This window comes from Aquarana catesbeiana, linkage group LG09, assembly GCF_042186555.1.
Source record: "Aquarana catesbeiana isolate 2022-GZ linkage group LG09, ASM4218655v1, whole genome shotgun sequence".
Classification (NCBI taxonomy): Eukaryota; Metazoa; Chordata; class Amphibia; order Anura; family Ranidae; genus Aquarana; species Aquarana catesbeiana.
This window is the reverse complement of record NC_133332.1, coordinates 114,421,928-114,448,729: the sequence shown is the minus strand read 5'-3', so window position 1 is coordinate 114,448,729 and position 26,802 is coordinate 114,421,928. Positions and strand designations below refer to the sequence as shown.

General features: G+C 43.2%; 1 protein-coding gene across 1 annotated transcript in view; it reads right to left on the bottom strand.

Annotated features, from left to right (window-relative positions):
- STK26 (serine/threonine kinase 26) overlaps positions 1-26,802 on the bottom strand; it is a 161,755-nt gene that overhangs the window by 13,509 nt on the left and 121,444 nt on the right. The window contains exons 6-9 of the mRNA XM_073599162.1: positions 20,909-21,094; positions 14,557-14,699; positions 10,616-10,709; positions 3,595-3,657 (exon numbers count right to left, since the gene is read on the bottom strand). Of these exons, the coding sequence (XP_073455263.1) occupies positions 3,595-3,657; positions 10,616-10,709; positions 14,557-14,699; positions 20,909-21,094 (486 nt within the window). The remainder of the gene's footprint in view (positions 1-3,594; positions 3,658-10,615; positions 10,710-14,556; positions 14,700-20,908; positions 21,095-26,802) is intronic.

The window sequence follows — 26,802 nt, the reverse complement described above, 5'->3', positions numbered from 1 at the left end:
TCTAATTATACACCCTTCTATTCCCTAGCCAACAACTTCTTCATTCCTCCTTGTAATCTCTTGGATTGTATTTCTAGAATAGTTTCCTTTTATATGTGTCCCTAGATCGGCCCCGGGTTTCAAATCTTTATTTCCCCTTCCTTAAGTGCAAATGAGGGTATCCCCCCCCCCCATATTTATGGAGCCACTGTGATTGATGGTTGTTACTAACATGTGTCATAGATACTCTAACAACGTATGAACTAGCTACCAGTGGTAAAATTTCAATTCTGCAGAATATCCATAAACGATAGGAAAGGGCAGGGGGACGCAGTATGGATACAGTAAAGAAATGGGCTCTATTCTGGATTCTCCTCCCCTTGAGTCAAATGTAATAGGCCAAGCATGATCATTTCTTTTTATATATGCTGTGAGAACAAAGACCAAAACCATATATACACATTCCCAAAAAACGGAACAGCTACCTGGGCTGGACATTGATACAAACCTTGCCCGTCCCTGTTGATGTTAGGGGTTAAACGAAAGAAGGAGGTGTGACAGCATCTCGGAGTAATAAGAGGGAGGGATGTGTGTCAACCTCCAGTACGTCCTGTTGAAGCTACGTAACAATGACGTTGCGAAACGCGTCGACGTAATGAAGATGTACGGACGCCGACCCAGCTATCTCCCGCAGTGAGTTGGAGACGGGGACTTCTCCCAATGGAAGATTGAAACTATAAACCGCTATGTATATGGGGAAATAATCTGCCGCACAAGCACAGCTGTACTCTGCATCCGTGAATGTGAGGATTACCACTTACCGAGTGCTTGGAGGATGCAGCACGGTACGGCCGGCATTGATAATACAGACAAGGAAGTCACGGAGCAGTGGAGCAACTTCAAGACATAAGATACTGCTTTGATCCTCGCATGACAGAGAGGTGGTAAAGTAACCCCTTCAGCTCCTTATGCAGTTGTTATTCAAAATCCTTGACAATTGAAGTGGTATGGCTCTGCCAAATGTGGACAGCAGGTTACAACATAGTGATATTTAGCCTTGTATAGGTTTCTAATATACCGTTTATACATCAACAGTCCCGGGAGTTATTTGGCCACTCTGAGATGTCATGTGATCTGCTCCTGGCATTAACAGTATATATCATACTGTGCGGTATTTATATTCCCCATACTCTACAGAGACTCTCTGCTTTACATATCCATCTCATAAGTTACAGGAATGGACTTTGGTAAAATTCATGATTCATGCATGCGCATGCTAAATACATTTACAAGTCCCCCTGACCCATTCATCTAGCTGCAGTATCTACATAGCAATAGTGGATGTTAACCAGCGAGCTCTTTGAGTTAGATAACAACCTGTTTATATCCACTCCACTTTCCCCATCTCCCCGGGGGACCACGCATGCATAAGGTTCTTTTATTATTTTTCAAAAAATATTATTTAATTCCTTTTTGATTTGGCGATTGGCCACAGGGACCTTATGCATCTGTGGGATTATAGGCGCCTGTACTGTATGATCTATTTGTGTCCACATGTGTGTTATTGTTTGACGTTTTTGTGTTGCTGGTTAATGGGCGTACCCTGTGCTGCTTGCACTGGACGGGCCCATTAATTTGTGTCTGGTGGATCAGCTCCATGCATGTGTCTTATTGTCAGTAGTATAATTTTTGTATATTTTAGATCTTTTCAATAAACTTTTACATTTTTAAATATATTATTTCCCCTTTATTGCCCACCATATCCATAGTAGCCACTTTTTGGACCGAGGGAGATCACTCCCTTGTGTTTCCCCTTGGTCCTTTCCCTTTTTGGTATGCTCGATTTGGGTTACGGATACGGCCTCCAAATTTGAGGAGAGGCACTGGGTGAGAAATTGTGATTTTTCAAAAAAGGCAGGTACTTTAAGGGTGGTCCCCCTCCCTTCCTTCTAGCCAGGACTGTGTTTCCATGTCCGCTTTGCAAAGTGGATTGGACATGGACCTGTCATCTGCCTGCTCAGCGGAGATCCCCCACTGAGCAAGTGGATTCCCCTTAGTGGAGGCGCTCGTGTGAAGGGAGCCTTAGGGTAGAAATATTCTAGTGGCACTATTGCTCCCTCACCACACCCCCCACCCACCCTATCTTGATTACTATTTTGGTCCAGCACTGTGCCCATCTGCAGCAATGATGAACTTTCTCTCACAGAACAGAGAGGCAGCTACAGGAGTCGTTGGCTTCTCCTGCTTTCAATCAAATCCCGAGAGCAGGGGGTGAGTCCTAGACATGGTGTGTGTGTGTCTAGTGAGCCTGCAGGTGTGCAGTACTATTGCACAAAGCAGGTAAGTATAACATGTTTACAAAAAAAATTGCAGGACAATACAAATACTCCACAAATTACCCCTTTTTGGAAATTTTAAGGTATTTAGTAAAAGGCATGGCAAGTTTTTTGGTCCCAATTTTTTTTTTTTCGCTTTACATATTGCCACCAGTGCAATTCATTGTCCTTATTTGACTGGTGTGGCTGTAAACAGGGATACTGCCTGGTGACCGTACATCCTTTCACCTTATGCATCTGTGGGATTATAGGCGCCTGTACTGTATGATCTATTTATGTGTCCACATGTGTGTTATTGTTTGACGTTTTTGTGTTGCTGGTTAATGGGCGTACCCTGTGCTGCTTGCACTGGACGGGCCCATTAATTTGTGTCTGGTGGATCAGCTCCATGCATGTGTCTTATTGTCAGAAGTATAATTTTTGTATATTTTAGATCTTTTCAATAAACTTTTACATTTTTACATATATTATTTCCCCTTTATTGCCTACCATATCCATAGTAGCCACTTTTTGGACCGAGGGAGATCACTCCCTTGTGTTTCCCCTTGGTCCTTTTCCCTTTTTGGTATGGAAACACAGTCCCTTTCTCCTCTATGGGGCAATCGACCGCTTGTCTGTTTCCATCTGATCCGCCGGACAGATGGGGAATAGGACCACCATCCGTCTGTTTTTGACAGACAGGACTGGATGGCGGCAGGCGTCACCTTTATTTCAAAGGAAAGACAGATGAAGTTTTCATCCGTTTTTCATCTTTTTAAAAATGTAAGGGCATTGATCCATTCCAAAAAATGGATGTTGACGGAAGCGAATGTAAACAGATGTAAATGGGTGAGCATCCGTTTTTCCATGGAGATGCATTAATGTCTGTTCAACGGATGAAAGGAGGACAAACGGTCCACATGTGTGAAAGGGGCCCTAAACTCTACCCCACTTTAATTGAAACAGAGAAAATACAACTGGCAGGTGCTGCCGAATAACAGTTACATTATTATTACATAGCTACAATAGCAAATTTATTCCTTCTTTTCTTGTACCAAACCCAATATAAAAATCTCCAGTATTTTGTAGAGAATGCCAAAAGGGATTTACAAAAGATATATGCACTATGCAATTTATAAAGCAAACAGAAAACACTTGTGCAGCATAAATGAATACAATTTAAATATATAAGCGCGTAGGTGTTTTTATTAAAAAGCATTGTTAATTGCTGTTGGCTCCCTTGCAGTTTGCATTTAGAGTAATTCTTAATATTTTAACAGCCACAATATCAAAACCATACCTCAGCAAACACTGGGGCAATTATTACAGATAAAGAGCTCAGGGTTTTCACAAGTTCTTGATCCTGAAAGGCAAATGAAGAAAGCTTAAAATATGTATGTTATACAGCCAGATTTTTTTTATTTTACCTAAGACAGACATGACATGTGTATCCATTGTGAGACACTGTTCTTACATGTTGCACATATTCCAGTAGATTTTTGTACTTCCCAAAAAGCCTTTTCTTCTTGGAGTCCATTGAGACAAGAATTCAGAAACGTGGGGTTTACTGCACCCTGCAGGTGGGACACTGGCAAACATTGTAAACCAGCCCTTATATAACACCTTCTCTACCCAGCATGCATTAGCATGATCCAAAGAAGAATGTTTTATTCACTATAAAAACAAACATTCTCTCTCATCCATTAGGAGACACAGGAATTCAAAAACAGGACATCCAAAAGCATTTCAACTAAGGAATGGACAACAGCCACTGCCAGAACTGGGCATCTCAGGGACTAAGACTCAACTCTGAACCGAAGGGGGAGAGAAGAGGGGGAGAGAAGAGGGGGAGAGAAGAGGGGGAGAGAAGAGGGGGAGAGAAGAGGGGGAGAGAAGAGGGGGGGGAGAGAAGAGGGGGGGGAGAGAAGAGGGGGGGGAGAGAAGAGGGGGGGGAGAAGAAGGGGGGGGGGGAGAGAAGGGGGGGGGGAGAGAAGGGGGGGGAAGGGAAGAGGGGGGGGAAGGGAAGAGGGGGGGAAGGGAAGAGGGGGGGGAAGGGAAGAGGGGGGGGAAGGGAAGAGGGGGGGGGAAGGGAAGAGGGGGGAGAAGGGAAGAGGGGGGAAGGGAAGAGGGGGGGGGAAGGGGAGGAAGAGGGGGGAAGAGGGAGTGACTCTACTCAAAGGAATATAAAGCCTGAATCAGCGAGAGGCTGTGAAACCAAAACAAGTGTAAAATCATAACTACCTAAAAAAAAAAAAAAAAAAAAGATAGAAATACAGCAACAATGTTAAGAAGTAAACAGAAAAAAGTCCCCAGAGGGAACTTTGGACAAAAACAGGTCTGCAAGAAAAGACCATTTGATTTCTGTGTTAAGGCCCAAACCTTACATTCCCAACCTTTAGGGAAAGAGGGTTCCATGATAAAGACTGAGGTTTATGGCCTTGCAAGCTAGAAACCCTCATTAAGTGAAAATCACCACAAGTGATAAATGATTCTATGAAGGACCTTCATCAAGGAACCTGGTGCATTCTGCCTGCTGACAAAGAAGGGCATCACCAATGGTGCTCTGGTTTACATCTGGTCTGGTCTGCATTCTACTTAAAACTATCCATTTAATTTATTTTTATTATTAGGCTCCTGTCCCTTGAGCTATCCATCGATGCATGGGCACCTGGATAAAGACCTGGGAAGTACCACCCTCACTTATACTGGTAAGTTACAAGATAAGAGACAAGAAGACACCAAACAAAAACAGCCTGTGGATTAAAAGGGGTGTCCTGAGCACCCAAATGCCAGAAGGCAGACTACCCAAGGACCTGTCTGGATGTACAAAAAGGTGGCTGAAGGGGACTAGTATAAACAAACCAGAGATCCATATGGTGCTTTAGGAGCAGAACAGCATCAGATGTTATTTCCTCCAGGCTGAAATACAGGAACAGAACACAGAGCGTGCGGCACTCAACCCAGCAGATATCAGTGCTTGGTCACTCATTCCTAAACATACCATGTTAAGAAACACTAGAGAGACACCAGTGAGCAGACCAAAAAATAGCCAAGCACTATGCTCAAACCCCAGAAAAAGAGGGGCGGGACCTCTGTGTCCCACGATGTACTCCAAGGAAAGGATTTTACAGGTAAGCCGTTATAAAAATCCTATTTTCTTTATCGTACATCATGGGATACAGAGCCTTAAGTAATTACTTAATGGGACATCCCTTAGCAATGCTACTTGAGCGGAGGGAGACAAAACCCATAGGGCACCCCCAGACCTGAGGACTTCTACTGCTGCCTGCAGCACACTGCGCCTGAAGACGATATCCTCATTCCTCCTTACATCCACTTGATAAAGTTTTGTGAATGTATGCACTGAAGACCAAGTTGCGGCATTGCAGATCTGAGCCATGGAGGCTTGGTGACGCACTGCCCACAAAGCACTAACCGCTCTGGTAGAAGGCGCCCTAACTTGAAAACGGGGGAATTTTACCCTTTAAATCATAAGCTTGAATTATCACTTGTCGAATCCACTTAGCAACAGTGGATTTCGATGCTGCCTGTCCTTTCTTAGGACCCTCTAGCAGAATAAATAAGACATCAGTCTTACAAATCTGAGCAGTTTCCTTTAAATAGATTTTCACTGCTCTCACCACACCAAGACAATGTAGTGACTTTTCTTCCCTGGAACATGGTTTTTGAAAAAACGATGGCAGGACAATATCTTGGTTCAGGTGAAAACCTGAAACTACTTTTGGCAAAAAGCCTAGATGAGGGCGTAACACCACTCTGTTCTCATGAATAATCAAATATGGCTTGTTGCAAGAAAGAGCAGCCAATTCCGAAACCCTCCTTGCTGAGGATATAGCAACCAAAAATACCAGCTTCCTTGTCAAAAGGACTAAGGGAATATGCTGTATCAGTTCAAATGGCTGTTTTTGTAACACTGACAAATCTAAATTCAAGTCCCAAGGGCTCAAGGGTGATTTAACAGGCGGATTAATCCACATCACCCCTTGCATAAAACCCTTGGACTAAAGAATGCGTAGCAAGAAGTCTTTGAAATAAAATCGATACGGCTGAGACTTGGTCATTAATAGTACTCAGGGCCAACTTAATCTCTACGCTTAACTGTAGAAAGGCAAGAATTGTGCCTATGATATATCTCTGAGGGTGCCAACCCTTGGATTCACATCAGGAAACATAAGCCTTCTAAACTCTATAATATATAGTTCTGGAAGCTGGTTTCCTTGCATTAAAGTTGAGATAACTGACCTGGAAAGCCCACGTTTCTGTGTGGGTTTCAATAGCCAGGCCGTTAAATTTAGCATTCGTAAAGTAGGATGGAATATTGGCCCCTGTGAGACTAGGTCTGGCCTTAGTGGGAGGGGCAATGGACCCTCCACTGCCATCTTTAGGATTTCTGTGTACCATGGCCTTTCCTGGCTATGCTGGTGCTACCAGAATTACTAGCTTTCTTTCCAGCCTGATTCTGCAAAGAAGTCGTGGCAGCAACTGAATAGGGGGGAATGCATAGATCAGTGAGAACTGATCCCACGGGGTTACCAGCGCATCTGTTCCGCATGCGTGTGGATCCCTTGTCTTGGACACAAAGTTAACTTCATGATGACTCTGGACGCTAGAAGATCTACGTCCGGAGTCCCCCATCTTTGGCAAACAGCCTGAAAAATGTCGAGGGGAAACGACCATTCCTCGGGGAATAACAGTTGGCGACTTAAGTAGTCCGCATGACAATTCTCTACTCCCGGAATGAAAACTGCCGATAGGCATGGGACATTCTTTTCTGCCTAAGTTAGAATATGGTACACCTCTCTCTGAGCTGAGAGACTCTTGGTGCCCCCTTGGTGATTGATATAGGCCACAGCCGTGGCATTGCCAGATTGGATCCTGACAGGACAATTCTTTAACCTGGAAGTCCAGGTTTTCAGAGCCAGACGCACTGCCCGAATCGCTAGGATGTTGATGGGCAAGGGCCTTTTGGTCCTCGACTATTGTCCCTTGACAGTCATCTTCTCTAGTACTGTTCCCCAGCCTAAAAGGCTGGCATCTGTCGTTACCACTTTCCAGATAATTGGTCCGAAGGATTTCCCTTTCAGTAGATTCTGGGTTAGTAACCACCAACTAAGGCTTTGGGACACCCTTGGGGACAGCCGCATTGGTAAGTCCAAAGCTTGGATCATTTTGTTCCAAGCAGACAGGATACTGTTTTGTAACAATCTCGAATGTTACTGTGCATAGGGAACTGCTTCGAATGAAGCTACCATCTTTCCTAACAACCTCATGCAAAGGCGAATTGAGGGATCTCTTTTTGACCTGACCATCCGCACCAGCTCTTGTATGGAGCTGATCTTTGCCAGAGGCAAAAACACCCTTTTCTGGGCTGTGTCTATGATCAGACCCAAACACTCCAGCTTTCTTAGCGGTTTTAAGGAAAACTTCTCTAGGTCGAGAATCCAAGCCAGGCTTTTCAGGTAACTGGTTGTAATGCGTACACTTTGCGCCAAGCGAGCCACTGACTGGTCTATTAACAATAGATAGTCTAGGTACCACCAAGACTGTTATGCCCTTTGCCCGGCTAGAGGTGGGGCCAGTACTTCTGTGAACACCCGGGGTGCTGTAGCTAGCCCAAAGGACAAGTCTATAAACTGAAAGTGCTGTTCTACTTCGAACTGCAGAAATCTCTGCTGAGCAGGAAATATCGGGACATGCAGACATGCATCTCTGATCTCGATGGATGCCAGAAGTTCTCTTCCTTGTAGGATGGAAACTACTGACTTGATTGACTCCATGCGAAAGGAGCGGATCTTCAGGAACTGATTTAGATTCCTTAGATCTAGAATGGGTCTGACATCCCCATTTGGTTTTGGTACCGTAAACAGGTTTGAATAAACCCAAGCCTCGCTCTTCTGTGGGGATCTGTATGATCACCCCCTGAGCCAATAATGGGTCCAATGCTTGAAACAGGGATTGCCTTTTCCCTGGGTCTTTGGGAACGTTTGATCTCAGAAAACGAGACGGTGGGAACTGTCGATCCCACCCAGCACAGTTGTATAGTGGTTAGCACTCTAACCTAGCAGCAATAGGGTCGCTGGTTCAAATCCCGACCACAACACCATCTGCCTGGAGTTTGCATGTTCTCCCTGTGCCTGCATGGGTTTCCTCCAGGTACTCCAGTTTCCTCCCACACTCCAAAGACATACTGGTAGGTTAATCATATTCTGTCTATAAATTGGCCCTAGTATATGTTTGTAAGCGCGTCGGGACCCTGCTGGGTAAAGGACCGCGCTATATCAAGCTGCAACTCAACTCTCAACTCAACAAGCAGGGCGCACAGCCTCAGTAACCCCACTGAAAACAAGGCAGTAGTAGGTACACCACATTGGGGGACAGGTGCAAGCACTGCAGTACTTACACAAGTACACAACCCCATTCTGGCTTCATGATGCACATAACCCTGCAGAGGTCTTCAGGGACAGGGCCTCTGGCACAGACCACAGCCCTGAATCTTTAGAGTACCCAGGAGCTACCTCCACCAGCTGCATTATGTGCCAAGGTGAGCACCTATAGCAGGATCCAGTGCATGGCAGCTACACCATAGGCCGGCTCGATGTCCGTCAACCGCATGGGTCCAGTTATGGTCCCCAAAAGGCTTTGCCAAGGAGTCAATTGATTTAAAAGCTGCATTAGGAGCCACGGTAGCTATAGCACCGCAGGAATCTTGACAGAAGAATCGTCTAGGTGGAATATCATCAGAGAGAAACCTCTATAGTAAGAAGGTAAGCCTCTCAGTAGAGAGAAGAGGTACATTACCTAAGGGCACAAGCAAAAAAACTAGCTGGGAGTCGGCAGGGGTATATAGAAGGATGCCCCTTCAACTCTTTTTGCCAGTGTTTAATCATTACGACTGGGTTACATACGGCTACTTTTAGGTGAATAGAGCCCATGACTTGTACAACAAAACAAAGAAATAGACCTTTTAGCAAAGCTTAGGAAAGGGTGCCTAACCTAAGATACTAGCCAAATACTGAAGGTGGCAGTATAACCCTACTGTTTCTGAATTCCTCAGACTCTCAATGGATGAGAAAAATAAACTGACAAAAAGTAGGGAATTTTAAAATGAGCAATGTTAAAACCAATACATGTAATAAGTAAAACCTTTACGAAATTTCTCAGAATTAGAGAATTATATACAAAAAAGTACAAAAAAGTAAACACACAAAAAAAAAAAAAAAAAACACAATACACAAAAACACCAACAACGGTGTCACATCATTCTACAGTTTTAACCTGTAAAATGGGCATTGTCACACCAAATCAACAGAAACCAGCAATGTAATCTTAATACTATATTAACTGTTTATGCAAACAGGTTCTGCTATCTGTGAGGTGAACTTCGGCTTAGAGTTGTACCACCCCTGTTCCACTACATAAAAGGAAAAAGAAAAGTTTTTTTTTTTAAATTCTGGACAGACATTACACAACCTGTCGGTTTCTATTGCTGTCTGTGTCCATTCACCCTCTCTATGTCCTGTTTACCATTATCATTGAAAGTGAAAGGAAAAAAAAAATCCCACATTTTGGACTGTCACAAGAAAAGCAATAGAGGGGAAATCTTCCAATGGGGACACTAGTTCTGGTGACCTAGTGACAGAGCAGGAGCAAGCACAACTATAAAGGCCTCATGCACAAAGGGCGTTTTTACAGCTGATTTTAGCAGCCTTAGACTTTTTCCAGCTTAAAAACACCTCTCTGTGTTATTCTATGGCCTCATGCACACAGGTTTTTAGGAGTACCTTGGAACTGCTTTAAAAAAAAGGACTACATTGGGGTAGTTATGGTAGCTATCTGCTGCCATAACAATGGTATTCATCGGTAAAGTACCGACGTATAACGACAGCGGGCGGTCCGGAACTGGTTAAGATCCTCAGAGGACAAATCATACCACAAGTCGGATCATCATGGTCCGACTTGGATGCGACTTCTATTCAAATCAATGGGCTGAAAGTTGGATCAGTTAAGACAGCTCTCATTAGGGAACCACTAATTTCGAATAAAAGCAGAGAAACGCTGCTAAAAGCTAGTGTGGATAAACGCGCATTAACGCCAATGCAAAAAGTTACTAACTGTGCATGAGGACAGCTTGCTGGGGAAAAATTATATTTAGCTCAGAAAAAAATAAATAAATAAAACAGGATAAAGGTTTAATACGCCTTTAAATGAAAACCTAGAACACAATGTGTTTTATACACATGGACAATTTTATTGAAAAAGATTTTTAACAAAAAAGAAAACGTAAAAAGGATGACACTTACTGTCCCATTCTGCAATTTTTTGGCGTCTGGCTTCTTCCGGACTGTGGTGAAGTTCCATTCAGGATGAGAATGGTTCTCTTTGTTGTTGGACTCTCTGCGAAAATCAGGATTGTCATATTTCTATAAAAGATTCTATAAACAGAGGTACTCTTACATAAGACATTACATTTACACCCTAGGCACTTCTGAGAGGGGGTGGGGGGGCAAGGGAATGGAAAGGAAAGACAGATTCTGGTGGTAGGGGATTCAATTCTTAGGACAGAGAAGGCAATCTGTCACAAAGACCTGAATAGCTGAACTGTATGCCGTCTACCGGGCGATCAGGTTCGGCACAGCACGGATCTGGTGGACAGATTACTGGGAGGGGCTGGAGAAGACACGGCTGTCATGGTGCACGTTGGCACAAATGACAAAGTCAGAGGCAGATGGAGTATCCCAAAGAAGGATTTTAGGGACTTGGGAGCTAAATTGAGGAAAAGGACCTCCAAAGTAGTATTCTCAGAAGTACTACCGGTACCTCAAGCCACATCAGAAAGGCAGGGATTAGGGAAGTAAACAAGTGGCTGAGGAGCTAGTGTAGTAAGGAGGAGTTTGGGTTCCTGGAGAACTGGGCCAACTTCTCAGTTGGTCACCAGTTCTATAGAAGTGACGCACTGCACCTAAATGAGGGTGCAGATCTGCTGGGAGTGAAGATGGCCGAAAAGTTAGAGGGGCTTTTAAGCTAGGAGACAGTGGGGGAGGTCCAGAGGTAGCGATAGTCAGCGTGGAACATATTCCAGAGGGTAGTATTGGGGCATTAGTGGTAGGTTGACTAAAGCACAAACCCAAAGTATAGTAACAAGTCCTATTTGTAATCTCGGAACAATTAAAGTGGTTGTAAACCCTTACGCACCACTTTTACCTACAGGTAAGCCTAGATTAAGGCTTACCTGTAGGTGAAAGAAATATCTCCTAAACCTACATGGTTTAGGAGATATTTGCAAAAGACAGGCACCGATGTCTACGGTGCATGCGCCGTAGACAACTGTGCGCAGTCGAACTGAGCGCGCCGTTTCTAACAGCAATCTTAGTGGCGGCTCCCGCGCGCTTGCGCGGGAGTGACATCATCGCGGCTCCGGCCAATCACAGCACTAGAGCCACGATACCCAGAAGGAAGATGGACGCTTCGTGGAAGAGGGAACAGCGGTGACATCGCAGGCTCCTGTGTCGGGTAAGTGACACATAATGGGCTACAATGCGATGCATAGTAGCCAATTATGCTTTAACTTTGCAGGGAAACAGAGGAAGTAAAACCCATCAGGGTTTACTTCCTCTTTAAGAGGACAGTTTGCGACTGGTCTAAACTATGTGGTATGTTCACCAATGCCAGGAGCCTGGCAGACAAGATGGGAGAACTAGAGATACTGTTGTACGAGGTAGATTTAGATTTTGTGGAAATTTCAGAGACTTGGTTCAACAGCTCTCATGATTGGCTGGCAACCATTCAAGGGTATTCCCTTTATGGCAGGTATAGAAAGGTTAAAAAAGGGGAGGGGTATGCCTCTACATCAAGAATAATGTAAACGTGAATGTGGCATCACTAAGGGGGCTAGGGAGGAGGTGGAATCCTTATTGGCAGAGCTCCAAAGGGATGAAGCTAAGGTGAAAATACTGGGGGTATGCTATAGGCCCCCTAACCTGAGGGAGGAGGGGGAGACGGACCTCTCTCACAATTTGGATTCGCAGCAAGGATGGGAAGTGTCATAATGGGGGATTTTAATTATCTAAACATAGACTGGGCGGAAGGAACCGCGCATACATCTAAGGCTCGCCAGTTTCTAAATGTCTTGCAGGACAATTTCATGGGTCAAATGGTAGATGCACCAACTAGAAACAAAGCTTTACTAGACCTACTGATTACCAATACAGACCTGATTACAGATGTGGCAATAAGGGGCAATTTAGGAAACAGTGATCACAGGTCAATTAGCTTCAGTATAAATCACACAAATAGGAAACATAAGGGGAATACAAAGACACTGAATTTCAAAAGAGCCAACTTCACTAAACTATGAAACTTGCTAAAAGATATAAATTGGGATAAAATCTTAGGAACAAAGAACACGGATGAGAGATGGGTTTGCTTCAAGAGCATATTAAGGGCATGAGCCAGTGCATCCCATTGGGAAATAAATTTAAAAGAGCGAAAAAAGGTCTTGAATGGCTTAACTCCATTGTAAAAATGCATATAAAAGCAAAGAAGGCCTTCAAAAAATACAAGGATGAGGGATCATCAGCATTCAGACAAAGCATACAAGAAATGTAAACAGTTCAAGCTCTATTTGCGGATGATACCAAGCCAAGCAGGGCAATAACTTCTCCGCAGGATGTGGAAACCTTGCACGAAGAACTGAACAAATTAATGGGGTGGGCAACTACATGGCAAATGAGGTTTAATGTGGAAAAATATAAAATAATGCATTTGGGTGGCAAAAATATGAATGCAATCTACTCGCTGGGGGTGGGGGTGGGGGGACCTCTGGGGGAATCAAGGATGGAAAAGGACCTGGGGGTCCTAGTAGATGATAGGCTCAACAAGGACATGCAATGTCAAGCTGCTGCTAACAAAGCAAACAGAATATCGGCATGCATTAAAAAGGGGATCAACTCCAGAGATAAAGCAATAATGCTCCCACTCTCACAAAGCTAATAGAGGGACTGGAGGATATCAGTTATGAAGAAAGGTTGCAAGCACTGAACTTATTCTCTCTGGAGAAGAGACGCTTGAGAGGGAATAGGATTTCAAATTTACAAATACCACACTGGTGACCCCACAATAGGAATAAAACTTTTCCATGAAAGGGAGTTTAATAAGACATGTGGCCACTCATTAAAATTAGAACAAATGAAGTTTAACCATAAACTGCGTAGAGGGTTCTTTACTGTAAGAGCAGCAAAGATATGAAATTCCCTTCCACAGGCAGTGGTTTCAGCAGGGAGCATTGACAGTTTCAAAAAAACTATTAGATAAGCACAACATACAGGGATATATAATGTAATACTGACATATAATCACACAGATAGGTTGGACTTGTGTCTTTTTTCAACCTCACCTACTTTGTAACTATGTAATGGGGGCACCGACAGCAATACAAACCTAATCCATCTCCACTCTATCCAAAAAGTTGTGCCTTTATACTTTAAAGCGGGGTTCCACCCAAATTTTGAACAACATCTGTATGTATTCTCTTCCTTGCCTAGATGCTGACATGCCCTTTAAAAAAAATTTAAATCACCGTAATTACCTTTTATTTTTCTATTCTTCTTTGCACTTCCTGGTTCTCCTCCTGTGGGAGTAGGCGTGTTTCTAGCCTCTCCCAGACTCCTGGTCTCAGGCTTCCCAGGATGCCACTGAGCATGTGCGGTGAATGCTGGGAGCACAGCATTCACCACATCCAGGAAATAAATGCTTGTGGGCTTCGAATGCCCACAATGAAGATGGAAACCGCCTGCAGTGAATAATATAAGTTATTCTTTCCGACGAAATCTGACACAGGTGGACATATTACACACAATATGTGAGTATGTAATGCTGAGAAGAAAAGTTTGTGAATGAACTCAAAAAAAAAAAAAAAAAAACGATAGATAGGTGGACCCCCGCTTTAAGTACAACTAAAGGCAAAACTGGAGAAGGAATAGAGGTTTTTACTGCTGTGTGTCCCCGTTTTCCTATTTACAGTTATCAAAAGGGGAAGTAAAAGAAATTTGTCCTAACAAGAGTAGAAGGGAAACCTAATGGGGACACATGTTCTGGAGACCCTGGTGACACCCAGGTGATTCCCTCACTTTTAAGGGATTTCCTCTTCCTTCCTGTTTTAACTATGGGACACAGATGCCAAAAACCTTACATGGGTTGCTCTATCAGTTTAAAAAATATTTATAATTATAGTTATAATACTTACGTATCAGAATCATCAGAACCAGAATCACTATGACCCTCAGCCTTCCATCGTTTAAATCTGTCAATCAGCTCTGTTAGGAAAGATGTTCTCTTGGCATTTTTAACAATAAATTTGTGCTTAAGAAGTTCTTTGGCTGTAGGTCGCTGATGGAAAGAGAAAATAAAAGACTTACCGTAACCAATATTTCCTCTGCTACATTAAACAGAAATATGCTCAAAGGACAGATTTTGCACATACATCTGAAAACAGTTAGAGCCCTTTCACACTGGGGCAGTTTGCAGGCACTATTGCGCTAATAATAGCGCCTGCAAACCGACCCGAAAGTGCCGCTACTTTCATTCCAGTGTGAAAGCCCCGAGGGCTTTCACACTGGAGCGATGCACTGGCAGGACGGTAAAAAAAGTCCTGCCAGCAGCATCTTCGGAGCGGTGTGTATACCGCTCCTGCCCATTGAAATCAATGGGACGGTGCGGCTATACCGCCGGCAAAGCGCCTCTGCAGAGGCGCTTTGCGGTGGTATTTAACCCTTTCTCGGCCGCTAGCGCGCGCGCGGGGGGGGGTGTGTAAAACCGCCCCGCTAGCGGCCGCATACCGACGGTAAAATGCCGCTAATAATAGCGGCGTTTTACCGCCGACGCCACCCCAGTGTGAAAGGGCTCTTATTCTTCCAAAATCATCATTCACACCTTGTGGCCAGGAAGCTCTGCCATAACTTGCATTGGTTCATCCATATTTCATAGCTTATGGCCTAACTGGGCACTTACAGTGAAAACATATGGTTGGGCAAGGGCATACAAAGTGGCAATATTTTTTTTAACCTTTTTACAGATAATGCATTAAAAAAGGTAAAAAAAAAAAAACAAACATTTTGCTTTTAGAACCACTTTAAACGAGGAGTTCTTGTTCAAATATGAATTTCCAGAGGGGAAGGGGGGAATTTTTAGCTTACACCTGAAAAAGGATATTTGAGAATTCTTAAAAAGCCTCAAAAAAAGGGTAATCAATTTGGCTATACAGTTTATTGTTCACAGAAGACCAAGATGTTACAGCAGACACAGCTTAGCAGTTTTTGGTTACTGTTTTATTAGGCAAAGGATGGACCAATTTCAGGATCTGGATAGCAGATACATCTAAAATATTGAAACGAAAAGGCTGGCAAAATTGTGTTCAATGCTCATTATTACATCTTTATTATAGATCCTTTAGAAGTGAAAAAAATCCCATGCACAGGGAGTATCGATGCGTTTCTGCCCTGGTGGCCCTTAATAACACAATGGACAAAGGGAACAGCACACACAACATTCAATCTCCACCTGGTTCAGGAGAGGGGCGGGGGGGGTAAGATATTTAACTGCTTAGGCCCTTCAACCAGATCATCCTCCAACCATAAGGTGAAAAAAAAAACAAAAAAAAACAAACAATGTATGTATATACACACACACACACAATATATATATATATATATATATATATATATATATATATATATATATATATATACACATATATATATATATACACAGGGGGTCCCCGGGTTACAAACAAGTTAGGGACTGTAGGTTTGTTCTTAAGTTGAATTTGTTTGTAAGTCGGAACAGGTAAATTTTTTAAGTGTAGCTCCAGCCAAAAAAACTATTTTTAAGCTTTTTGGATAGCATAGGGAAGGGTTAACACTCCTGTAATGTTTGTTTTGCTGTCTGTGCCTCTGTTCAGAAGATTTCACCTCACTTTCTGTCCCAATAAAAATTGGATTCTGAAAATTTTGGGTTGTTGTGGAAACAACCCTTGGTGATAAAGCATCAGTGGAGGTACCTTTTCCCCATAATAGCTCTTACAGGAGTGAATTTCCCTTCCTAGGGGTAGATTTCCTCTCACTTCCTGTTGTCTCCCTCCGTTTGTAAGTAGGAGTCGTTTGTAAGTCGGATGTTTGTAACTAGGGGACCCCCTGTATATATATATATATATATATATGAAACTTTAACGTCTTGCACCATGAGAAGTAGGCCTTCTAAGTGCGATGATTGGACTGGAGTTTCAACAGCAAAGTCATCAGAGCTAGTGACCACGAAGTAGGTTGGTAGACCGGCCCTTGGGACAGCAGGTCAGGTGTTAAGGGCTCCCCAGGCTGCCGAGTATCAAGTCCTTTTGGTCCAGTTTGGTATCACCAGGATGTTTTGACCCTCCAAAAGCAGTCGAGGAAGACTGTAGGGAAGGTGTAGATTAGTGGAACCGAACCCACAGGTTCACCAGCACGTCCACTCCAAAAGGCCCTTGGATCCCTGAGCCTGGCCACTAACCTGTCTACCTGTACTGAAAAGCATATTCCAATGGTTTCGTCACCTTTAAGTCAGAATTATGTCCGCTTTTCAAAGGGCCAAGCAGCTTTTGGTGCTGTCCCGATGATTGATGCAAGTCACAGCTATGACGTTATCTGACTGAACCCTCGTCGGATGTCTCTGAAGCTGGCTGGTCCACCACATCAGGGATAGAATGACTCTTAGTTTAAGAACGTTCATGGGGAGTCAGCGCCCTTTACAACCACGTCCCTTGCACAGTTTTTATCCCTAGGACTCCTCCCACAGTGACATCCATCATAAGAACTGTCAAGGTTAACAGAAGATAATTTCCAAATTCCAGCACAGGGCTTGTCAGCCACCAGGTCTGCAATAGCCTGGCTTTGGTGACAGGCATATGGGCTGGTCCAGGGATTAAGGATATTTGTCCCATGCAGTCAGCACATTGAGCGGCAGAGGCCCGAAGACTGGGCAACCACCACCACCTCAAAAAGACTGCGCACTCTCATACAAAAATCAGACCAAAGGAAGCTTTTTAGAGTAAAGGGTCAAGGGCATGAGCATGGAGGGCCAAAACCAATTGCCGAGGAAGTAACACCCTAGCCTGGTCTGTGTCCAAAACAAGGCCTAAGCGGTTAGTCAGAACAGAGACTTCTGGAGGTTGGGGTGCTACTCAGTCTCACTCTAAAAGGAGATGACAGATGACACAGAAGAGTTAGTAGATTATTGGGACATACAAAAGCAATCTCAAGAGGGCCAGGCAACAATAGGCAACAGTAATATTTCTCTTAATACAACAAACAGCTGACAATGGCCACCTGCATTTCCTTACCGAGGCCAGCTTCTGCCAAGGCCTGAACATTCACCTGGTAAAACCTAGTCAATGGGCAGGCCACCTTACAGACCAGGGAAAGCGATGCCTAATGTTGGAAAGTCCACAAAGCACAAACACTTCTGGTAAAGTGATCCTTCATGGAAAACACAGGAACTCAACCTTTCAGGTCATTCACCCGAGTAACGATCTGCCTAATCCACCTAACAATTGTGGATATGGAGGCAGCCTTTCCCTGTTTCAGACAGCATGAACAGGGCATTGGCTGGACAAATCAAGGCTGTGGCTGTAAAGTATACATGCACAGCCCTAACCACATCCAAGCAGTGGTGAGAAATCATTTCATGGATCAAATGAAACACCAACACCACCTTAGGCAGGAAGGAAATGTGGTCTCAATATAACCATGTCTTTTTGAAGCGTGAGGAAAAGACATCTTACAGATTAAAACTTCAAGCTCAGACACCCTCCCAATCAACACGACAGCCTTAGGAAAGGCAACCTTGTGAGGAAGAAAAATATCTTGAATTGGTTCAAGTGATGGCCAACCAGCACCAGGCTGATTTTCCACAAATTTAACAGGGAGCATACGCACAAAGGCTCTGACTAAAGAGTGGGAAACAACAATCTCTAAAAGAGTACTGACAAAGCAGAAACCTGACTCTTCACAATCCTCAGGGATAAGGACATGTCTTGTCCTGACTGAACAAAGAATAAAAACAAACCATGAAGTATTTCTTGGGATAAAGCTTTCCATTGTCACACCAAGCAAAATACACTTTCCATGGGTGGTGGTAAACCCTATGAGAAGAGGTCTTTGTGGCTTTCAGAAAAGTGGGCATAATCAAGGGGCTCCCAAGACCCCTGTCCACCTGGAGGCTTTGGTGTCCCCGGTCACACTACAGCCTCCTAACAAGGAGCTGTGTAATAGACATCCTGCGGCAAAAGAGCTGTACACCAAAATGGCATTCACACACGAACACGGCAATCTACCAGGCACACCTGTGCAGTAACACATGGGCACATGGCACCTGTGCAGCACTTGTGCAATGGGCAGCTAGCTGCACCCGTGCACTGAATCAGTGGAGTCGACAACACCCTGTGACCAAAGAGGTTGGAGCGTATGGCCAGCACTGACCAAGGAAACCACTGACTGCTCCCAAGTTCCACTAACTGCACCACAGGCAGGGAAAAGCACAATGGGACCCTTTAACAGTACAATTACAGTACACGTAGCAGAGCTAAAAACCAGCTTAATCTTCATCACATCCCAATCAGGAATACCTTGCAGGGTCCTCAGGAACTGGGCACTGCGTTGGCACACCCCAGCACCCCACAAGCTAACTCACAGATACAACTGCTTGGCTAAATGAGCTCCACACATAGGATACAGTGAAAATTGCTCACAGACCTTCCCCAGTTCTTCCACCAGGGTCTGGAAAGAAGTTTAAGTAGAAACCCAATGATTAATTCAGGAAAGGCTCTCAGCAGAGAGAGACAGGTCCTACACTTAAGCCTAGTACACAACCTAATTTTCCTTCAATCCAGCGGGCTGAACCAAAAAAACCCAAAAAAACTGAAGAGCTCAGGGCGAGCTGCTGTACTAACAATCCAATGTTAATACAGTATGCAATGCATACTTGCACATTATGCCTTTACTTTGCAAGGAAGAATAAAAACCCACTAGGGTTTACTTCCTCTAAAACAGGGGTCTTCAAACTACGGCCCTCCAGTTGTTCAGGAACTACAATTCCCATCATGCCTAGTTATGTCTGTGAATGTCAGTGTTTTACAATGCCTCATGGGATGAGTAGTTCCGTAACAGCTGGAGGGCCGTAGTTTGAGGATCCCTGCTCTAAAACAACAGATGCTGACCCTTAAAGGGTTAACTACACTTTCATGGAGATAAAAAAAAAAAAAAATTTACACACAAAAATAGTGTATACAACTGCTACACAAGTCATATTGTAATTGAATGTTATTAAAATGACCTTTCATTTTCAGCCTACAGCGCTGTAAATTTTTTAAAAATGCAATAAAGCAACCAGCAGGGGTTCTGTACAGATTGTGTACCGAATACTCCCCAAAGACTTAATTTCTTGCTTGTGTAATAAGCGTACCTATTTTCCCAGAAGTCTGTACTAAGATACAAGTCAGATTTTGGACATCCGCTGGGACAAAAAAAAAAATAAATCATTTTTGGCGAGATACTCCCAAAGGGAAATCACATCTAAAAGGATTCAGACCCTGCGAATTTCCTCAGAGCCCTGCAGATGCAGCAGCTATTATTAAGTAACACCTATTCACATTCACTTTGCATATGGACACAAAGGAGCTATTTCTTCAGAATAAATGTCAGGACGGTAATGTGTTTCTCAAAAGTTGAATTGCTCTATAAGGGTTTAAAATATCAGTACCCCCTAAAGTCCTTCATACCAGGAACAGCAGGCAAGTGCTTGGGCACAGAAGGGCAGTCAAAGTTTTAGGTAGCTGACAGAAACAGCCAATAACCCCTCATGAATGGTGGTATTTTGTTTTTATTCTGCGCTGATAGGATTTGCAGGATTATAAATATTTATTGTCTCTTCTACTCCTAAAGTGGTAGAAAACTTTTTTTTTTAACTGAAAATTTACCATCAGGCTTATCTGTAGGTACAATGAATATCTCCCAAGCATATACCATTTAGGAGATTTTACACATCGGCAATAGCTGATGACATCACCCGCACATGCCCAGTGATGCTCTGCTTGCAGGGCATACAGTGTACTGTGAAATGCAGAGCGCCGTGTCCTCCGCGTGCATGCTGCCCTGGCCATTCATACAGCCAGAGCCCTTGAACCTGGAAGACAGACCGGGTGAAGGTGGAAGTGCCAAGAGCCATGGCAGCGCTGCACTGGAGGGCTCTGTGTGCAGTCAAGTCAGTCAATGTGCTGGTATGCGGTGCATACTAGGACATTATGACTTAAACCTGCAGAGGCCTGATTTTTTTTATTTTTGTAGCGGTTTTATACTGCTTTAAGAGTAAGTGGAAAAGATTTTTTCTAGGCAATGTCACAAGCTAAGAGCAGGTATGTTTTGCTCTTAGTGCCTCCTTTTTGACAGAGGCTGCTATGAGGTGCAAGACTAACAATGAGTTATTTGAGAGGTCCAACAATTGAACTTACCCCAACAAGTAAGACCAGCAAATAATGAATTACTAAAATAAAACTATTAAAAAATACTTACAAAGGAAGGATCTTTGTTGAGGCAGGAATCAACAAACTCTTTAAATGGTTTGCTAAAATCTCCCAATAAGGTGGGTGGGTTATTTTTAGGGATGAGAAACAGTACCCTCATCGGGTGCATATCGGAGTTTGGTGGTTCACCCTTTGCTAATTCGATCGCCGTTATGCCCAATGACCAAATATCAGCCTAAAAGAAAAACACATTTTACATTAGATTACATGCCAAAAAGGGAAAAATACTGTTATCTAGTGTATATGGTACTGTTTATTGCTCATGAAGTGTCCTAGTAACTTTAAAAAGGTGGCAACTTCATATCCATCAACAGCACTTATTATGCCAATAGTTGCCCTATATAAAGGCAAACACAGCCCCTACTACAAAGCAATATCTAATCATTAAGGATGAGATACTGATCACCATACAGCAGAGGATAGCTGCTGCTACTTGAGTCTAATCATACAGGTGTTTACTTTGTCACAGATTCACTTTAGCTAGATTAACCAGCTCTGATAGTGTGTGTGTGTGTGTGTGTGTGTGTGTGTGTGTGTGTGTGTGTGTGTGTGTGAACATACTGAGGGGTTAATATGGAATTTCAGTCAAAAGGATGGTGCAGGAAAGATTAGAACCTTTATTAGGTTTTTATTTCTGTGAGCTTGTTGGAGATTTCTCCTTTCCTCCTCGTCACTGGGACAATTGGGAAAATATTTGACAGGCATGTAACAGTAATACTTTTTTTGGCTGGAGTTAAACTTTAGTGTAAGAGACATCTTTCAAAAAACGTTACTTCTTCCATAATAAGGCTAGAAAACAAAGATTTATTCCTTACTTGTGGTTGCCTACAATGCTGATCTACGCAGCTACAAAACAGTGGCATGCCACGGTCTGCGTTACAGTTAATATTTATATAAAAAAGTGCATCTTTACATACAAATCTTTAAATGGTGACTCACTGAGAGGAAGTCACCTAAGGTCTTTAAGGCCTGGTTAACACCTATGCATTTTTTTTTTTTTTTTTTACAGAATTGCACTACACAGTTCATTTAACATTGATTCCTATTGGACACGTTCACATCTATGCTTTTTTCAGCCACTGGGTTTTTGGAAAGGGCCAGTGACTTTTTTAAATGCAAAACTGTTTTTTTGGTTCAATAGACTTAAATGGAGAAGCTTCAGAAAAGCATGTTATGCGTTTTTCTGAGATTTTTAGTTTTTTAATCTGCCCAACAAATTGGCCAAAAAAAAAAAGCACACACACAATGCAAATCGTGGCAAAATAGCAGTAAAATCTCCTGTGCAAAAACACACAGCAAAAAGCACTGCAGTAACTAACAAAAGCAAACTGCATAGGTGTAAACAGAGCAAAAAGAAAACACGCAGCCACACAAAGTTGGATGAGAGGTAGGGCTGCAACAAACTGTTTTCATAATCGATTAGCTGGATGATTGCTTTGATTAAGTCAAGGATAAAAACGTCAAAAAAGTGGTGTATAATTACGTTAATATGTAAAGTTTAACCACTTCAGCCCCGGAAGAATTTACCCCCTTCCTAACCAGAGCACTTTTTGCGAATCGGCACTGCGTCACTTTAACTGACAATTGCGTGGTCGTGCAACATTGCACACAAACAAAATTGACATCCTTTTTTTTCCCCCCACAAATAGAGCTTTCTTTTGGTGGTATTTGATCACCTCTGGTATATTGATTGGTTTTGCGCAAAAGTTATAGCATCTACAAAATATGGGATAGATTTATGGCATTTTTATTATTTATTTTTTACTAGTAATGGCGGTGATCAGCGATTTTTATTGTGACTGCGACATTTTGGCAGACACAACGGACAATTGTGTCACATTTTTTGGGACCATTGGCATTTATACAGTGATCAGTGCTATAAAAATGCATGGATTACTGTAAAAATGTCACTGGCAGTGAAGGGGATAACACTAGGGAGGCGATCAAGGGGTAAACTGTGTTCCCTGGGAGCTGATTCTAACTGAAGGGGGAGGGGACTGACTAGAGGAAGTGACGGATCCTGGTTCCTAGCGAATAGTAACACAATCTGTCACTCCTCTCAGAACAGAACAGGAAAGTGTGTGTTTACAAACACTTGTCCCTGTTCTGTGTCTCCTGCGCACGATCGCTCGTGGCTGGCAGTCACTGTGACCGTCGGCCACGAGCATCGGCACCCCCCCTGTGCCTGCTAGCCCGACCCCACAAGCCGACATATAGCAACGACGGTTTGCGGGATCGTGCCGACCTGCCGCAGTAAAATGATGGCGGCTGGTTGGCAAGCATTTAAAGACAAGAAACCAGATTGCCAACAAGATGTAGTACCCATAGTTTTGGATTATAATATCCAACACAAAAATTAAGTAATAAAACGGCATATATTAAAATCGGATCGACTTCTCCAAGATTACCTAAGAGACCTAGGTTTATATATAGGAGAGGCCCCACTCCTCGTGAAGTTATATATAGGAGAGGCCCCACTCCAACTAGTGAAGAGTGTGATAGATCCGCCAAAAAAGGAGTTTTACATTTTTTTACCGGTAAAGGCTTTTATCTGTGCAAAAGGTGTTTTGCATGCACTAGAACGAAATTAAACTCCAATTTAAATCCACCAGTAATGGCACCACCTACGATATAAAGGAATTTATAGGATGCAATACTGAAGGAGCAGTGTATGACTTATGCCGCGTACACACGGTGGGATTTTCCGACAGGAAATGTTCGATGGGAGCTTGTTGTTGGAAATTCCGACCGTGTGTAGGCTCCATCTGACATTTTCCGTCGGAATTTCTGACAAACAAAATTTGAGATCTGGGTCTCAAACTTTCTGACAACAAAATCCGTTCTCGTAAATTCCAATTGTGTGTACACAATTCGACGCACAAAATTCCACGCTCTGATTTAAGTACGAGACGGTATCGCTCATTCTGGTAAAACTAGCGTTTGTAATAGAGATAGCACATTCGTCACGCTGGCAATTTTAAAATCTTTCATGCAGCACATTCTCTTCTTCTTTATAATGCTAGAATAATGAAGTTGTTTTGCTGCTGATATTCACACAGTTCTGACAACCTGATTTCTGTATTATTTCTCGTGATCTCATGAATATTTTTTTTTTCCGTCAGATCTCCATAATAATGTTTAGAATTTTTGTTTATAGTGTTTTTTTATCCAGATCTCCTAATTTTATTTTATTTTTATAGTGATCTCCATAACATTTTTCTTTCGTTTTGTGTCAAGTTACCACAACACCATTCTTATCTTGTATTTTTTAATCTCAAGGAGGTTGGTGTTGGTGTTGTTAAATTTGACATTTTTGAAATGTACCTGTCTACTCACAAACTGTCCTTTTTGAAGTAAAACACATAGGCAAGTATTTGTGAAAAATAAATAGCCATTTATTATGGGTCATAACAAAATAAAGAGGAAGGCAACACTGGAGAAACTTGCGAAGCCTTTTTACCCCAGGGCAGACATCAATTATTTTACAGTCAAAACTGGTGGCCTGAGGAGTCCTTATAATAGTGAGCACAATCCGGTCCAAGACTACAAGAGATCAGGAACAGCAGCAGATGACACATCTGTCCCCAGGCTGTGGTTTCCATCTTGTCAGACCAGACTGAACCAAGGCCATCACTTTGTCTTCCTTCCACGCTTGCTTCCAGGCTGTGGCTCTGGTGTTGTAGTTGTGGCAGGAGGAGGAGAAGGACCATGGTTGAACTCACAAACGTGGCTTTGACTTGTGAGTTCGCCCCTCAACCCCTTATTTAGGGCTTGTAACATAACTTCCTCACATAAGAGGCGTTGGCCCTCCTCCATTTTGCAGGCTGCCATGTAGGCATAGTCGTTGATTATTGGGGGGGTCTGAGGGCTGCAGTAGCCTTCCGCAATTGGCCAAGTGCTGCCTCCTCCAGGTTCCTCCTCTTCCTGAGACTTTTTTGGAAGGCGGAGGGGAGGGACCTGGGATTCGGGCAGGCTACTGGGCCCGGCCACCTCCTGGCTGCCACTTAATCATGCCACCTCTTGCCTGCCATTTTCCTCAGCCTCCTCCTGGCTGAGATTTTCCTGTGTATGAAAATGGGACATAGTTTTAGTTTTTGGTTCATCACACACAATTTTCAGCTAATGACTGTTGCAAATTTAATGTTAATAAATAGAAAAGACTATCATTCTGACCCCAGCATCTTCCAATCTTGTCCCAATCATTTGTGGCCACTACTGTCTATTGATAGGTAAAACACTTTGTAAAATCAGAAATTACTGATCAATAACATCTAGTTAACATCATTATTTGACTAGAAATATGTTGAACAATGCTATACCTGGCTCAAGCTGGGCTCCACCACTGCTTCATGGCTGGAAGGCCAAGGTTGGACGATGGAAGCCTCAGCTAAGGTGGAAGGAAGCCTTGAAGGAAGACTGGAGAGTGCTGGCCTGGGTTCAGTCTGGCCTGGGTTCAGTCTGGCCTGCCAGAAAATGCAGTCTGTAATAGTACCACAGCCTGGGTACATAAATATCATCTGCTGCAGCTCCTTAAATCTCTGGGAATCCTGGACCTTCTTGAGCTCCCTATAAGTGCTCCTCATGCCACCAATTAGGGCTTTCAAATAGGGGATGTCTGCCGTGGGGATCACCGGCTTCAAAAATTCCAGCAATTAATCCAGCGCTGCCTTCCTGTTTTATTGTTATAAAAGGGGTGGTTTACCTGCCACAGACAGGGCAGCTCCCTGTACATATCAATGAATATGGGGATAAAGTCCTCATCATTGAATCGATCCATTTTCTCTGCAAGACACAACACAAGACAAACCCTAATGTCAGGCTAAACTCTCCTAATCTTGTCTGAATATAGGCTCAATCTATAAGCAGTATAGGCCACTGATGCACCAAGTTAAAATTGTACCTTCGTTCTAACGATCGGCGCTTCCAATACTCCTTCCTCCACTCACAGATCGTACGTACGACGCACGTGTGTTACGCTTTATATACACTGCGCATGCATGAAACTCTGCCCGCCCCGACGTTCTTTCTAGTCTATTCCCCGCCCCTTCTATTTTGGCGCAGTGGGAGAGCACATGGCGCAGAAAGAGCAAGTGCATGCAGAGGAGAGCAGCAACGACGAAAGCCCGGAACCACGAACATCCCGATCCCCGGAGGAGATTTAAGGCCTCAAATATGTCCTTTAGTCGAGATAGTGGACATCTTGAAGAGGGCCGACTATGATGGGAAGCATGGACCTTACCCAAACCCAAATGTGACAAACGCCAAGATCATGGCTAAAGTTGTGAAAAGTCTGCAGAAGAATTTTGGGGTACGGCGTTCCAAGGATCAACTGAGGAAACGATGGTCAGACCTCAAATTGAGGGAGCAGGATCAGTACAGAAAAATCAGGAAACTGCTTCTAAAAAGTAAGTAATTGTCCTGTTTTTCTATTATTACGTTCGTGCTGCTCCATGTGTTTTTCTTTACTGTTGTACAGTTTAAAATGGAAAACTTTCAAGTTCGTGGGCACAGTAATCATTCGTAGTAAACATCGTTCGTTTGCCCACTAATACGATGTTTTTGGCAGATACAGGTTAACTACATTTGTTCAGGCCTATTTGTATTCAAAGAAGTTTAGTACACTGTTGTCTAGATGGGTTTGTAACTAGAATGAAAATGTAAACTTGATTCAGTGTAAGGAGAGGACACTCAGCAGCGGTTTACACATCTGGAAGCAGGAGCACTAGTGTGGGACACCAGAACTTTTAGGGTGTTCCACACAGGTGCTCCAGTGGATACTAGGGGTGTCTCCATGTGTGAAAATTGTACAAAAAAAAGTAAGAATTCCAGCTTTAGAAAGGGAAAAAAAAAAAAAAAAAAAAAAAAAAAAATTTCTTCAGCTTG